The 17,982-nt window shown below is 37.3% G+C and overlaps 2 protein-coding genes across 3 annotated transcripts in view; one reads left to right on the top strand and one right to left on the bottom strand.

Annotated features, from left to right (window-relative positions):
- LOC139453148 (uncharacterized protein ZK1073.1-like) overlaps positions 1-12,097 on the bottom strand; it is a 68,290-nt gene extending 56,193 nt beyond the window's left edge. For both annotated transcript variants that reach the window (XM_071234775.1, XM_071234776.1), the window contains exons 1-2: positions 11,981-12,097; positions 11,758-11,808 (exon numbers count right to left, since the gene is read on the bottom strand). In XM_071234775.1, the coding sequence (XP_071090876.1) occupies positions 11,758-11,808; positions 11,981-11,992 (63 nt within the window). In that variant the 5' untranslated portion in view covers positions 11,993-12,097. The remainder of the gene's footprint in view (positions 1-11,757; positions 11,809-11,980) is intronic.
- A 5,334-nt stretch (positions 12,098-17,431) lies between these two features.
- LOC139452501 (cilia- and flagella-associated protein 99-like) overlaps positions 17,432-17,982 on the top strand; it is a 43,325-nt gene continuing 42,774 nt past the window's right edge. Inside the window, exon 1 of the mRNA XM_071234002.1 lies at positions 17,432-17,532. The gene's annotated coding sequence lies outside the window, so the exon portion shown is untranslated. The remainder of the gene's footprint in view (positions 17,533-17,982) is intronic.

Genomic DNA, 17,982 nt, shown 5'->3' with positions numbered 1-17,982 from the left:
CATAAATTTAGAAGGAATGTGTGCACAGTCGGAAAGAAATGTGAACATTTGTCGCTTATAGTGTAACCATAGAGTTCAAGATAATTTTTGCCATTAAACAATATAATCACGTGACTAACCACAGGTCCGGGTAGTCCTATGGGTCCCCGGATCCTACTTAGTACCCACCCGACCCGAGTACCCGAGTTACCGTCCCAGTCCTAGTCTGAATGTGCCTAAAACCTCTTGAGGTATTCAAAGATGAAATGTCAGAATTTCTGCTGCTGAGTCACATAACAATACTATCAGCCATGGGACTCATATGCAGTGGTGCCACAGCTCTCAGCCATATTGTCTAACTGGGAAGTATCCTGTCGACTTGTTTGATTTGATGGCCTTGAAAGACTTCATTTACATATTTACATGGTCTCTTTTATTTTGTATTCCAAACAATATCTAGGTCTAATCAACATTCTTAATTGTCATTTCGAAGGATTTACCAACAATTGTAACCATGTTTCAAACAAACTTTATAGATGTCAACGTAGTTATTCAAAGATGTTTATCTGCTTGTCTTTCTGCTTCACAAAACCCAAAATCTAAATCTGGCAATCTATTTAAATTCAATCTGGCAATAACAGGTTGTAACAGGAAATCATAGGAGCATAAATGGTGTTATACATCCTAATTACGTCCTCTATCAAACATAATGAACAGGTATTACTTAACTGCTACGGAGGTGAAGCCATGAGTGAGGTGCCCTATCTAATTGTGAGGAATCGGATATCATTACTGCACAGTGGTGATATCCGATATACATTATTTACTGCAGAAACTATGATTCCCCTTGAACTGCCGTGATATCTCAAAACAATGGACAAAGTCATGTTCCAGCATGCTGAAGCAGTGAGACATGGAGAATTTAGAGACAATAAATATAATACTGTAATAATGTACTTATATTGAGTTTCCCTCTACACTCGGTGCATGCTCAAAGCACAGACATTACATTAAATGGATCAATGTGCACTTGATTTTCATTCTCAACCCCGCCAAAGCTGAACTAAGTCTTGTTTGTTAAGAAAATTGCAATATATAGAGATCCTCAGCCTTACTCAGCAAAAAGGAAGCAGTTTTGTGAGTTGCAAGACTACTTTTTCACAAGAAAACTTGTCTACAGCTAACAAACAGCATGTATAAGGGCAAGGTGAAGAGGGCACTAGAGGCTATCCAAAACAGGTTTATAATTCGTGTAAAGGGGCACGCCTCACATAAGACCATCACAACAAGCAAATAATCACTGTGAACACTGAACTCACATAACCATTTCGGTAAATTTATGTTCAGGTCCAAATATATTAGGATCAATAACTGAGCTACAGATAGATAAACTGCGTATTTGCGTAAAATGCCCTCCCATAATATTGAAAACCCAATTACTTTCAATTAACTTGCATATAAACATCTAAAACATTATATTTTTTATTTAAATCCCAAAATGGTTACTAATTTTGGGAAAAACCCAATAGAGTGATGAATAGATGACTGAAAAAATATTGGTTACCCAATGAAAAAAAACGAAAAACCTTCAAGTAAAAACTCAATTGCTCAAAAAGTTATCTGGTGCTCTGACTCTATATGAGTAATCTTCCTACGACTGAAATTATAATGAACATTTTGCCTTCATATCACTCTGGAAAAGGAGTAATTCTATTTTAAAGTATATAATACGGTTTGAGGAAACAAGAATAGCATCTACTACTATTTATGACTCCATCAGTTGATTTCCTTCTAAAATATGTGAAAATCAGAGTTACAGAGCTGTTAAATAACAACTTATCCTACAGCTAATGCAGACCGAGAGTCAACATCTCTGGTTAACTCACAGCTCTGATTCAGAAAAGGACACATCACTGGGGTTGATAATATTCCTGCTAGCAACTCAGGATATATATATAGCATCTTAATATTTTCAATACATCTCTAGGCTTTGCATATCAATCTAGTCTGTCATTCAGACCCTAAAACAAATATATCCAATACAGCCCATGCAAGGCTATAATAGTTGGCAAGTCTAGATTCCTAAAATTTCAATTTATGAGAAAGAAGAGCTCTCTTGGCATCTCCTTATTCATGTTGGATTAAGAAAATATAATGGGTTTTTTTCATTTCAGAGACAATATGTTAGTCTACATAACAATCAAATAATAGCAGTTTCTATAAAACAATCTCAAATCAGACAATATGCAAATTTAGGAAGATAGGTGATTCCTTAGAATATGACAACATATTTGGATATGACAGAAGTGAATAAATTCCTAGGATGTTTATGTAATTGATGTATTGGCGTATATGTATACAGCTGAATGTGCATAATTCTGTTTTCAACCCATGCTTGCCGTAAGGGGCGACTATGCTTGTCGTAAGAGGCGATCGGGTGGTGAGGCTCGCTGACTTGGTTGATGCATGTCATCGTATCCCAATTGCGTAGATCGATGCTCATGATGCCAATCACTGGATTGTCTGGTCCAGACTCGATTATTTACCGACCACCGCCATATAGCTGGGATATTGCTGAGTGTAGCGTTAAACAACAAACAACTTATTCTATTTTCAAATTTCATACAAGGTTTTTTGTGTGAAATTATGAGTTATAGAAACAAGGCAAAAAGTGAGCTGGGCTCACTTATACCCCTGACTTATTTCTAACTTCAAAACATGAAAAAAAGCAATATTTTCTCAGAAATTCCACTTATCTAAATCAAACGTTGCACTGGACCTCTCCTATTGCCAGTATTGGTATAGAAACTGTAACCCCATCGGCCCAATTGGAAAGGAATTCATGAAGTATTTTTAAAGTTATAGGTCACACAAAAGTTCAAGACATGTACAAATTCATATTTGCTCAGAAAATCCACATTTCAAAATCACACTTTGCACTTCACTTCTTCTACTAGACGGTATCGAAACTATTCCCTGAATTTGAAAAGAATCCATGCAGTTTGTTATAGGGTGCACAAATGCTAAAGTAAAAAGAGTCTAAGTTAAAAAATAAAAAATAGCTGTATTTATTTTTCTTCAGAAATTCCAAATATTGAAATCAAATTTTGCACTGCACCTCTCCGTATTGGTATGGAAAGTGTTCACCAAGTTTGAAAAGAATCTATGCATTAGTTTCCAAGTCGCTCACAAAAATGTCCTCAGATGGACGGACGGAATTGATAGATATAACCATATACTCCTGCACTTTTAGGTCAGGGGTATAAAAGTAATATATTTGAAACGAGTGATGTAATTACTACATGGTTTATTGCAATACTTTTTATAATACATGTTTAATATTGGTCCTAACAATTACGATAACTAAACATGTTGGCAAAAGAAACATGAAAAATGAAATTATTTGTCACATGATGCTGCATCAGTGTGAGTCATTAGATAATCAGGCCATTGAATCAACACTGTCAAACAAAACATTACAGCCAGTACAATGTCAGAATCCATGTAGCTGAATGTGAGCCTTGACCAAAGTAATGTCAAGGGCATGACAATATAGAATAGAAAAGGTATGACAATGACGTGTACTGCAATTTCAGTCATAAATCATTATAAAAAAATATGAGTTATGACAAACTGCTATACAATTCAAAAATTCAAGTTATGACAATGAAATACTGCAGTGAAGATCATAAATACGTATAAAAATAGGAGTTACGACAATGAAATACTGAAAAAACCATCATACATGTGTTTAATTACAATAGGAATTATAACAGACATATTGCTATAGAAAGGGCCATTAATCAATAGTGACAGAATAGGAGTTATGACAGCAATTTATAATATTTCATTGTGAAAGAATGTGTTTTCTGAAGTTGAGAAAAGTGACATTTTCATTGCAGTGAACATAACACTTGATATTTCACTGCAGCGAACATAACACTTTGATGGAACTATCGTCATACAAGAGCTACCTCCCAGCAAATTGTCTCCCTTTATCATAAGTGTCTGGGCTGTAAACAAACTGGTGACTTTAGTTCCACGTTGACAAGGCAAAATGACAACAGATGGTTATTTATAGAGTTAATATCGCTTCTTGCTGTTTGCTATGCTCTTGAAAATATTTCGTTTTAACTGTGAATTTCTCATTTAACTCGTCAATCGAGACTGTTGGTGTCGCAAAGCACCATTTTTGTTACTTGACCAGAGTCAATTATTTGGCTTCCAACAATGGTCTTTTAGATGTCAAGAATATGTCTTTAAAGTTGATTTTGTATATTATTATATCTAAATGATTGATAAAGAATTTTCATGATACTAAAAAGTTTTTGTTCCTTTGGTTACATTTTTTAAGATTTTGCAAACATGGAACTACTTTTTAAGTCGCATACAGCATACAGGGGTTGTGAATGTCGCTGTGAGTTAGGTAGGGAGAATTTATGTTTCAAGGCTTTACGTTTGTGATGAAATGATTTAATTTTCCAGAAGACAACGACACAAAAAGTATATGTACGCAATATACGGAAATAAAGGTCATGAATATGACTTAACAGAATAGGAGTTAACTGCTTTAAAGTTCATGAGTTATAACAATGACATTATACTGCAATAAAAGTCAAGTATGATAGGAGTAATGAATATGAAATTCTGTATTAAAATTCATGAACCTGTGTAACTAGAACAGGAGTCATGACAACAATAACCGTAAATATAGGTCATAAATATGTATAAACATAATAGGAGTTATGACAAGGAAGGACATATTGCAACAAATGGGTCATTAATTTATATTAATAGATAGGAGTTATGACAAATACATCTTGCTGAAGGTTACAATGAATAGGCGACATGATGATCATCATGTGATGGTCCTAAATCCAGGTAACAGCATGAGGCTGGAAACTGAAGCTCATTGCATAGCAGCAGGAAGCACTTTTCAAGAATTACCACTAACACCAACTCCTGCGATGAGCTTTCAATTCTAATGTAAATGTGGCACATGGTTGAGCACTGGGACATTAGAGTTTTGATGATATACCGGTAGTTTATTCAGCAAGGAGACTGAGAGAGCATTGACAAAAGCAAATAAAACAGACAATGCCCTAAATTGGGGACATTATAGGTAGTTTCTCATGTCTGAAAATTTGTCAGGCCAACTGCAGGGATGACAGGAATTTTCTGACATGGGCCCTTTATGTGAAAATTTTAAATATTCCAGAGGTATGCCTATACAGCACAATGTTTAAGTGCCCCATTGTATTTGAAAATGTGGGCCTTTTTTCAAATTTAGGGGCTAAAAGCACAAGGCCTCACCCTAGAATTATCCCTGCAACTGTATTCAAATATTCTTCAATACTCAGTTTTAATGACAAAATGTGAATGTTGCAGAGGACCATTGCTGAACCCTAGACAAACACATTGATTAACAATTCTAAACACGATACACAAGTACACATAAATGTTGAAACAGAAAGTAAGGGACATGATGGTACTCCAACATGAAGGGATGATAAATGAGGCTGTGTCAAAACCCTCCAATGTAACTCAACCCTTGACAATGTTAAATATTGTCTTTGAGATAGCAATTCAACCAAACTAGCCTTTGATTCACCCTGACTTTAATTCATTACAAGGTCATAAATACAGCAAATGTCTTACATGGTAATGCCATAAAGGACCAGTTTGTGACCTTTTCACAGCAGCCTCCAGGCTTGATGGAATCACATCAAAATAATAGTGGAAAAAAGAATCTTAAGAGTTTTACCGGATGCAGCACTCAGCATCCTGCAACCTACACTCTGCATCCTATCGAGGCATAAACACAATAGATGGAGATCAGGAGAATACGTGACCTACCTAAACAAGAATTGCAAATTATCCAAACTGTAAATAATCTGGTAAATAACAATCTACCTCCAACACTCTGGTTTGTTCAACCATGTGACAATCAGCGTTCCTATCCTGATTCTGTACTGCAGTGATACATCAGATACTCTGCAGTGAAATAAGGAAATAAGTACCCATCATAAGGAAGAGTAGAAATTCGCCTTTTCTAAGGGTTTTGCTGTATGTTCATCATTATAAGGACTAGTGGACTAATCATGTTAGTACCTAACACTTTATTAGATCACATATGTTTGTTTGTTTGTTGTTTAACGCCGCTCTCAGCTATATTCCAGCAATATGACGGCAGTGAATAAATAATGTAGACCAGACAATACAGTGATTGACATCATGAGCATCGATCCACGCAATTGGGACACAATGGAATGAATCAACCAAGTCAGCGAGTCTGACCACCCGATCCTGTTAGTCACCTCCTTCGACAAGAATAGTCAACTTTTAGTAGTTTTACGGCAAGTATGGGTTGCTGAACACCTGTCCTACCCCGGATTGATGACAGGTAAAATATGATCACTAAAACAATATCAAGGTTATTGTGTATCTATTGTGACAGTGAACATTTTGGACACTTGAGAAACAGTCCAGGGTTTGAAATTAGGCAAAAAAGTCAAAGGGTCTTTGTCAATGCCCTTGTGCTTAAAAATGAATATTTAAGGGCAATCCTAGATTCCAATACTATAGCAGCAAACTTCAAGGACCCAGTGCCCACTTAATTCTGAACACTGCAGTCTGTTATATAAACTAGCATATGCTTTGGCTCAGGTGAGCTACAAATCAATCTATCTGTTCAAAGGATGGAGGCTGTATTATATTATCAATGTAAAACCTAGACACTATCACAACAATATATTGAATCGCCAACAATATCTGACATTTCATAACTGACAAGTTAAAGTAATTTGGGTGAATATCAGGTTAGACATCTTTAATTTTTTTTCCTAGTTGTTAAAATAGGAAATCTAAAGTTATCTTAAGAAGTAGCATGGTCATGTAACCATTTTTGGGTTGGTTATTCAAACATATTTCTATGAGCAACCAGGCCCTTTTTTGTATCACTTTGGGTTTGAATACAATGGTGTCTGGCTGACAGCCATGCTATCATTAATGTACACTGTTTCCCCCTTGTGTACTATACCTACCCATCAACCTCAACATACTTAAAATAAGATGTCAGTGAGTATTACCGAGAGTCAAGTAACTATCAGGTTTCTTTTGACATGGGAAATGTCCTGGTTAAACCTGAGATAAATGAGCGTTGGCAAAAGCTATAATTTATTTTCAGAGGAAAAGCTATTTAAAACTGGAAAGCAGTATATGTCATTCATAGCACTGAAAACCTACATATATTCACCACAAAAAGTAACATATGATAAACTTCAAGGTTTATGAGACCAGCTTCACGGAAGCTGATAAGGCAACATATTCATAAAACTTCAAAAAGATAAATATATTTTAAAGAGAATTAACAAAGGGTCCAGCCTGATGGGATCATAAATTATTTATAACAATCCCAAGACATTCTATTATGGTACAGTTAACCTATTTTATATTCAAATTGAGACATATTTGTTTTCACTGCTACTGTCATGAAATTCATGAAGACAGATGTCACCTTTCTAGCCAATCAACCATCAAACTAGTGTCAATGATTGGAAAAGTTTGTATTGATATAGCAACTCAAAAGCATAGATATATCAATATATCAATTAATAGCAACGTTGATTATTCTGTATGCATATAGATATATATTACCTGTGTAGAACTGCAATTAATCAATTTGATGCTAAAAATGAACTCAGCTGATCCATTATTTAAATGAATTAAATTGAATTTTCTACCTTCTCATTGTCCATCCTTATCATGGTAATCTCAATAAATGGAAACGTTTCCTTGGGAGTGAATCATTACTATAAATTTCCATAAATTTGTACCAATACAGTGTCAATATTCATAAAATTGTATTGATTCGGTATTGATATTCCTTAATTTGTAATGACACTGTATCAAAATTTGTATCGATACAGCATTAACCTTAATCAATATCACAAATTATGATCACATCCCTAGATCAAACCCACAAAAAAATCACCTATTTCTGATACTAGATCTGTACTTAAATAGAAAATAGAATGACCTAGAATGAACAAGCATGATGTTTGCTCTCTTGCCGAGGTACAGCTTGCATTAACAGTTCCTACAATCTTGCCATTATCAGATAAGATCATGCCCAGATAATTAATGAATAATCCTCTTATTGAAGAATTCTGACAGAATGGTCTTCCCGGGCACATTATTTGTAATCTGCATCAATAATCTCATACAAAATCCGCCATTATTGCCCATTTCTGTGGGCATTAATGCAACAAATGCATCTGGACTCCATCATTAATCATCCAAATTTACTAATAACATATGTATCAATCTTGTTGAAATAATTCCTTGAGAGCAAATTACTCTGAGCTAATGATTATGTCTACATATTTGCATCTCAAACAAAAAAAATTCATACTTATTTAGGATTATCATTACAAACCAACTTATTGGTACATTTACTGGGGGATGGGTGATCTAAGATTTTGCAATTTGCTGAGCAGAGTTGAATCCCTTAGTTGCACCAGGATTTACTGATCATGGGTTTAAATCCCATGTTCTCCTTGTGATTCATAAAAGAATGTTAGAAGCTTACAGTACTACTGTAAAAACTCTCCCTCTCAGTTAGTTACACTTGCAGAACTAGTCTGTCATGTTTAATGCACAGTGAGTTTACACTTGACCTATTTATTCCAGTCATATGCATGCCCTATAACAGACATCTCTATTGTGTCGTAAGCTGTCATATTTTGGGTCAAGGATAACATCAGTGTAGTCTTTAGTGCAGGTCTTTATTCCTGTTGAGTCAGGATGGAATGCCTTACTACTCCTTGACCCCACCCGTCCCTTCCCCCACCCTCCCTCAATTTATTAAAACGAAAGATACAGAGCTCCAGATAAGCTACGTATCTGCGTGAAATACGCATCAGAAATGCAGAAATACGCAGTAAAATAAAATCCAAGCAAATCAAATATGCAACAAACATTACAGATACGCTACAAAAAAATAAAACTTGGGCGTATCATCAAAATACTGTGAAGTATCCCTGCATATTCGGTTAGCAAATCAGCAACTTATTTTGAAATTGTTCAACTGTTGCCATCCTTTCTGATAGCATGCTGTGGGATAGCTAGAACTTTCTCTAATAAAGTGACAAACTGAATACCATTATTGAAAGGTTTTGATTATTCATTTAAGTTTTAAAGGAATGCATGTGTTTGATTGAAATATGCTGTTTCATATCTCCTTTTTCTTATTTTTGACCTTTGTTCTAGAAGTAATTTCATCTGAAGTTCGATTTTTCTATTTTCCCTCCTGTTTCTGGGCATATTGTGAAATATCTGTAAAATGAAAAGCTTCAGTGGTTGTGTCTGTTTTAGCTGTGGCTGTGACATTGGAAAGATGTTTGTGTAATCAGTTGGTTATTGGGTATTGTTTCTTGCACGCTTCCTACGAAAGGTTTGTCAGCACCATACCCATGCTCATGGGTTTCACCGGAGTGGTAAACGTCTGAGACCTGCATCACTTCCAGGTGCTTTTACTGGAATACTGTTTACAATGGCCTTGCCATTACTCTCACTCACTCACTCACTCACTCACTCACAACAGCTCAAAACAAAATTAGCTTGACTGGAGCTCATCTTAAATGCCACATCCACAACCTCATAAAAGTTGATAGAGGAATAAATCAAATAAATAAATCAAAATATTTCAATTGATTCCAGACAATTTATCCAAATGTCAGGTTATATTACCTGCTATTTAAAACATTGATTTTTTTTTGGATTTTTTTTACATTCCAAAATGAAATCCATTGAGTTAATAGTGCATTGTGCCTATTACCATAATTTACTATTGTTACCACATTTCCTGGTGCATAATCACACCCACAAAACTGGAGTTCATTATGAGAATGAACAAATGCTATTCCTTTGCAACAGTTGAAGTCTGTCCTGGACACAGCAGTAGAGAATACACACCTAAAATTGTCAATGTCACTGTACGTTTTGATATTATTAAACGATTACTAGAGCAAACACAATTATTTTCCCAATAATTTTGTAAAAAAAAACATCAAAAGTAACCTTGATCTGTAAAACAAATAATTAAACAGGTCTGCCCTGAATGAAAACAACAAAACTTTCATGTATTTGTCTTATTAATATTTTATAAATCTATGACTTAAGATTCAGATATATAAGCATTCCTTGAAAGTAGGGATGGGACGAGTCCAAATTTACTACCCGGGTACCCACCCCACTATTACCCGACCCTACCCGGGTACCCACTGCAGGTCTCAAGGGATATAAATACATGTCTGATTGGGATTTTTTTTTTTTACCACAGCGTATTTAGATACATGTAATAAACGATCTGGTCATGCATACACTGAAGTTGACTTAAGTCATCATTATTCAACCATATGAAAAGTCAGAAGGAATGGGTGGACAGTCAGAAAGAAATGCGAACATTAGTGACTTGTAGTGTAACCAGAGAGTTCCACATAATTTTTGTCGTTAAACAATATATCACATGACTAACAACGGGTTCAGGTAGTCCTGTGGGTACCCGGGTCCTACTCAGTACCCACCCAACCAGGGTACCCGAGTTATCCGTCCCAGCCCTACTTGAAAGGGTTTCAAACATCAACAATAAAAAAATTATTAGATCATAGATAGTATTGCTGAATGAAGTCAGTTTGCCTTCACTATAAAAAGACAGTGTTGAAAAACACTGATACCATTGTTCCCACCTCAGCAACACATAATCTCAATCCTTTTACTACAAATTCACAAATGTCATTTCATTTCCGTTGTGTCAAGTCCACTGTTTGAGAATAAACACCTCTTTCCCTTTGTGCACGCTATAATGAGGGCATGTGATAGTAAACAACCCAACACAACCACTGAGCAAAACACTTCCCGCCACAAACTGCTTGCCCTTGCTGCATGCACATTAGCATGACAACAGAGCCAGCAGAGAGAATTTGTTGACCTGAACATACAAATGGTGGTTGGTAAGAAACAGACTGTAAAGCAAGACAGCAATAAAGTAACGAGACAATTATAAGTCTTGACTGCAAGCAAATTACTTTCTTTAGTACAAAATGCAGTGGTATGTTATGATGTTGCAAAGTTAGATGCATATTTCATGAAAAAATGCAACACCATGTTGTTCTCTCATTTTCATTCATTAAAGCATTTTCCTCATATCAATCTTTTCCTACTATACATATTTCTTCCCTGTTCTTTGAATTTATTTAGCCTAACAGACAATAATCACAAACTGCTGTAAGTTTAATATTCTTTAACAAAATTAATTGTCTAATATGATAAAATGTGCAGTGTCCTTAAAACAACGTATAGATACAGATACACATTTATATCTTGGCCAATTTACAGTACGTTTGTATCAAAGTCTTCTTTTAATTGCGTCGGAGAAGATTTTCCCTGAAAACGCCCATGAATATTTGTTATGAGAGACACTTAGCACCAGTCTCGGGGACTGATCATGCGATCTGGTTGAAACAAGCAAGCAAACAGCTGCGTCGCAAAAGTACAATTGATTAATCAATACGCATTGTTCAGAAGGAAATGAACAATGACAACAGATGCATATGCGTACAAATAAGTTGCACATAGATCCACGTTGCCCCCACGTCTGTCTTTCTCGTAATTTTGGAATGCGTACTTGAAGAATTAGACTGCATTTCGCTGTTGAGCTGTCAGAATAGAAGCAGTTAAGTCGCTATACTTTCTGGATGAAATAATTTAAAATCTTACCTGAATGTAAATCTTAAACCTTCCCACTCTTGGAGCTGAGATTTCTCTTGCCTGAAAACAGAAATATATATGAGTGCACTTAAACATTTTCTTCACTTTGCGATTTACCAAATTTCCAAGCTCAGGAATCGATGGAATTTCGCAATTAGCTAGAATTTCTTCTAAGATTCTTCAGAGAAAGTATTCATAACAATTGCATTTTTCTGACAAAAAAGACACTTACTTCTAATCCCATTTTGAAATGTTCTCTAAATTACAAAGTATAGAAATATCCGATGAACGTCTGCTATGAATGCCTCAGTGCGCGTTTACAAACCAAGGTCTCTCTTGTTTGGGTTCTCCCGAGCAGTTGAACGCGAGGTCAATGGAACATTCTATTTTCCCTACAACTAGTTATATATGGATCATTCTTGTTCCGACGTTGTCTGTTGGAACCCATCGTTTGTTGCTTCGTTATACAAAAAGTAATTTGCAATTTACAGTCATTAAGTTTATGAGCATACATCTACACTGGATGGAAAATTTCGCATTCAACAGCTTACAGCACATCGTGTAAAAGAACTCATTTACGAGTGTCACAACTGAATGAGACACTGTTCCTTATTGCGTGCACTTCCACACGTATACCTTTTACAAGTGCGGATCATTCTTGCGGATTATTAGCATGCGATCTGTTGACCAAGCATATGTGTTTGTATATAGATAGTGTAGTGTATATTTTGTTTTTAACTTTTTACGAATGATGAGAAGTGAGTGAATGGCTATGCCCTACATTCAGCAAAATCCCCGGTCTGTCATAATAAAATGAAATACGTTAAGTATTAGTTTTTCTTTGACAAGATCGTTTGTAAATATGACGATGAATTTTAATAATCAGATATATCCAAGCTGAGAAAGATAGGACGAGGCTTCTGTATGTTATGAATGGAAGAGAAGGAAGAGAATATATGGATGTCAACTTCTTTATTATGTGGAACACAATGTTTCGGAGTATATGCTTACTCCTTCGTGAGGTGATCATTCACCTGGTGGATGTCAACTTCTTTATCATGAGGAACACAACCTTTCGGAGTATATGCTAACTCCTTCATGAGGTGATCATTCACCTGGCGGATGTCAACTTCTTTATCATGAGGAACACAATGTTTCGGAGTATATGCTAACTCCTTCATGAGGTGATCATTCACCTGGTGGATGTCAACTTCTTTATTATGAGGAACACAATGTTTCGGAGTATATGCTAACTCCTTCATGAGGTGATCATTCACCTGGTGGATGTCAACTTCTTTATTATGAGGAACACAATGTTTCGGAGTATATGCTAACTCCTTCATGAGGTGATCATTCACCTGGTGGATGTCAACTTCTTTATCGGTTTCTCCAGACCTTTTCCCCATAGAACATGTCGTGAATGTGTTGGAAGACGCCTACGACAGGACCAGAACCAACCGGTTTAAACGCTAACTCAGTTGGTCCAATCTTTGTTTGACATAAATTTGGGAACATCCCTTGCCGTTTCGCCTGCATGTGTCAACGCAAAAGGTTGTTATATCCGATACCGACATGTTTAATTGAACTGTTTTCAATGACACAACACTTCCATCACTTTGTATGAAGTTAAAGTTACTTTTTTCGTTAGTATATGTGTGTAAAAGACATGTTGAGTGGTACACTATCGGGAAACTGTGTCATATAGATAGGGGATACGAGACACATTAAGTTGACAGTCGTGTGGGACCCTGTCGATAGTGTGTCGCCTATCCTCTGTCTATGACATAACTGAAATAATTGCTTGGTTGTATATCCAGCTCATCCATGCACTCACTCACTTATATACGGGCGGTGGGGAAGCACAGTGGTTAAAGCGTTCGCTCGTCACGCCGAATGACCAAGTTCGAATCCTCGCATGGTCTAGCATTTCTAGTATCAACAACCGTGATATTGCTGGAATGTTGCTAAAAGCGGCGTAAAGCAATACTCCCTAACTCTTCTTATAATCGTCTCTGGACCAGACAAGCCAGTGATTGACGTCATGAGCATCGATCTACGCAACTGGGATACGACATTTAAGGCAGCGATCCCGTTAGTCGCCTCTTACGACAAGCAAGGGTTGCTGAAGCCTATTATATACCCTGAACTTCACGGGTCTAGTCAACTATATACGCCAGTCGGAACTACTCCTGATTACCAGTGCAAGCAGTAGATGAGCACATCAATTTATGGTGAAAACGGTAAAAACGCTAAGTCACCAATGTAATATACGATTTATATGCATGTAGTTACGAGCGCTGGGGTAGCGTAGGGGTTATAAAGTGTTCGCTCTTCAGGCCAAAGGCCCAGGTCGAATCCCCACATGGGTACAATGTGTGAAGCCCAATTCTAGTGTCCCCTGCCGTGATATTGCTGGAATATTGCTAAAAGCGGCGTAAAACCAAACTCACTCACTGCAGTTACGAGATTTGGTTATTTACCGTAAACATTTACGGTAAAGGTTTAAAGTGTATAACTGATTGCCGCAAGGCGACATTCAGGAAGTGTATCTACGGGGTTTGTGCTCTTCAACTCTCGGTGTTACCATTCCTTCGCCAACAGCAACACTACAACGCTAGAACGCACACTGCAAGGGTCGTAGAGGATTTCTTGGCTGCATTCACCATCGTCGTTCTTCCATGACCAGCTCGCTCACCACCATCTAGATCGTCAGATCAGGAGGCGTCCTCCTCCACCACAGAGTGGTGAGTGAGAGTATGTTTTTTACGCCGCTTTTAGCAATATTCCAGCAATATCACGGCGGGGGACACCAGAAATGGGCTTCACATATTGTACCCATGTCGGGAATCGAACCCGGGTCTTCGGCGTGACGAGCGAACGCTTTAACCACTAGGCTACCCGACCGCCCCTCCACCATAGAACCCCCAACTGCTGGAACACCCACGGATGATAACGGATTCAGTCCGGACTAGTACAATCAGCATTATACACACGTGCATGCACGTCGCTACAATCGCGACGTTAAACCCCATTTCATCTCACCTCACTGTGAAATTGAGTGAGTTGGGTTTAACGCGGTTTTGAACAGTATTCCAGTTATATCACGGTTTAATGTGAAATTGCGATTCTTGACACGTCAAGCGCACATATGTGAATGTAATATTGCCTATAATACCCATTTTCAAATACATCACCATCGAGACCCGTGAAGATCCGGGATAGAATAGGTCTTCAGCAATCCATGCTTGCCGTAAAAGGTGACTATGCTTGTCGTAAAAGGCGACTAACGGGATGGGGTGGTCAGGCTAGCTGACTTGTCTGATGCATGTCATCTATCCCAATTGCATGCATGGATCGATTCCTATGGGTTGCTGAAGACCTATTCTACAGCCCGGATCTTCACGGGCCTACTATTAAAGACCATGTCGGTAAGTAATACGTTCGTGCTATGCGGGAAATTTGTTGTACAAAAGGCCTCAAGGACAGTTGTGGGAAAATGTCCAAAGGCTTAAATATATATATACTCATATATTAATCCAACCAATTAGATTTATCCTGATACATCACACCCTTAGGGACCAGTCGTTTGATATTTTGGGTAGGGCCTGAAAACTTTGTGATAAATACCCCTTATCCGAATCGATAAATGACGTGTATTTTCAGTATTGGATACCCACGTTCTAGCTGCTTATGCTTCATGCGTGTATTCGCCTCATCACCCGAACACAATAAAAAGGATTTTTTCGTGCCCCAGTTGTGATATGGCTGCGGTGTTGCTAAACGAGACTTAAGTCGTTCCTCACAACATCGCAGTGCTGCTAGAGACATATTGGAGTTATGTTGTTGGTCAAGGAAGTTCGTTTTGAATTATTTGGTATGAATTGTTTTGTTTCTTTTACCGATATGTCAGATTCACCTTGTAAATATAAGGTGTATATATATATATATATATATATACACACACACACACATATATATGGTATACGATGGCATCTGTTTTGTTTATTCATAAATGGGGGCGGTTGGGTAGCCTAATGGTTAACGTGTTCGCTCGTCACGCCGAAGACGCGGGTTTGATTCCCGACATAGGTACAATGTATATGGAGCCCATTTCTGGTGTCAACCGCCGTGATATTGCTGGAATACTGCTAAAAGCGGCGTAAAGCCATACTCAATCACTCTTTTTTATAAATGGAGATTTTGTGAAAAGTTTGCAAGCCAAAAGACTGTCAAATATTTGTTTTCTCTTTGTTGAAAACATTTCAGTTTTCTGTTTTGTATACGTTAACGTGATTAGTCTACTTTAACAAAGAAGCAAGCCTAGATCCCTTTTTCATTCAAATGGAGCTGTTTATTTCTATCAAATTTATATATCTTCAGAGATTAAGCGTTTTTCTAGACTGTGTCCACCCGGTATGGCTGTATGGCGTAACGACCTATATGCGACGTAAACAAAGTAGTTCACAAGAACAACATCGATAAAACCTTGTTCTGTATCACAGAGTGAGATTACTCGTATCAAGTAGATGGACCAAGTACCCGAATGAAGCATTTACTTTGCCCTTTCGTCAGAAATGGGCACAGAACTAGGTCAGCTGCACAACGTAGCGTTGTTTAAAACGAGATAGTACTACTACGGTTATGACGAGGTGAGGTGAGGTGAGGTAAGGTGAAATGGGGTTTAACGTCGCGTCCAAGATTATTGCACTTATATAGCGACATGCATGTACGTGTGTGTGTTTGTGTGGCTGCTTGTACTAGTCCGGACTGATGCCGATTTATAGTGCTAGCCCACTGAGATACTATGCCAAAGTTTAACATGAATACCCCACTCAGACACAGTATACTGACTCCGAGCCGACCAGTCCTTGTTTTAGCCCCTTAATGCCGAGCGGCAGACAGGGTAACAGACAGGGTAACAACAAGTACCATCATGTATGACGCGGCCGGGGATCGAACCCCGGACCTTCCGCTCTCCGGGCGGACGCTCTACCACTAGACCACGGAGGCGGTCGGTTATGACGAACTCAAAGGGATCACTAATGTTAGTTCGTTATAACCGTTGTTCGTTATAAGCATATACAGAGCAAATGGCCGGGACAAAAATAAACAGTTCGTTATAAACGTACTTTACTGTATATATAATTGATGGTTCATTTGTTAAAATGCAAAGATTTTCCCCAAAACTTTGCATACAACCATTCCTGTTTCAAAGAAATTATTCAAAACTATTACGCCAATGACAATTGTAAACGTGTTTTGTCACTGTTTTTAGCTGAGGTTTTCACGTGCATTATGGACCCTGCGACCCAAAAAATGCGAGAATATATGCTAGGGAGATAGTGGAATGTGCTGAGTCACCGAGAAAATTTCAAGCAGCAAATTACCGAAATTCTTGGGCTCCTTTCAACTCACATACCGTTGGCTACGTTTCTAACTTTGATACGCCTGGTTAGGTATGCTGTGAATTAGTCGTACGGAAGATCGTCTACATTAAATTCCGGTGACCTCGTTATTATCCGGTAATTTGTTTATACTAGTTAAAAGTCCTTTGGTAAATAAACATAAAGCAATTTGTTATTGTTAACGGTAAGTAGTGCGAATTTAGTTTATTTCAATGAAATGATTGCTTCAAGGAGAACCCCTCAAAATCGTTTCTTGTGTATGTTCCCATAATGCACCAAGAGAAGATGGCGACAGACTGATTTGGGAAGCTAAACTATTCGACAAAGTGTGTGATTCGCTTGGACTAATGCTGGTTCACCGTGTAGTGGTTTAGTCGAGGTAATCAATAATGATTCTCTGACACAATAATGTTTCAAGTCATGTCTTCATTAACCTCAAATCCCTCCAAATGACCGAAGAATTAATTTGTTTACGGTTGCCGTAGCAATAGCCATATGTTCATGACTCCTGTTTTCGTGATATCTTTCGTGTTACTTATGGGGATATTCTTTCGTTTACAAATCTACGGTTTCGATATACATAAGATCACGCGTACGTACCATTGTTTTGTTTTAAATTTAGGGTATTTATAAAATACAGTAGCCAATATGGGTAACCTCTAAATCATACTAAGTTGCTACATGTAGTTAGGCCTAATATTAGCATGAAATAATTATTGCCCTCACAATTATTACTGGTTGAGAATTTGGAATGGGTAGACTGAATGTTTATTAAAAATATGTTAATAACTTAGGAATAAGAACACTTATACTATTTAATAGGACTATA

This window comes from Haliotis cracherodii, unplaced genomic scaffold, assembly GCF_022045235.1.
Source record: "Haliotis cracherodii isolate W230 unplaced genomic scaffold, xgHalCrac1.p SCAF_9, whole genome shotgun sequence".
NCBI lineage: Eukaryota > Metazoa > Mollusca > Gastropoda > Lepetellida > Haliotidae > Haliotis > Haliotis cracherodii.
Note: the sequence above shows the minus strand (reverse complement) of the source record. Positions and strands in the feature narration are given on the sequence as shown.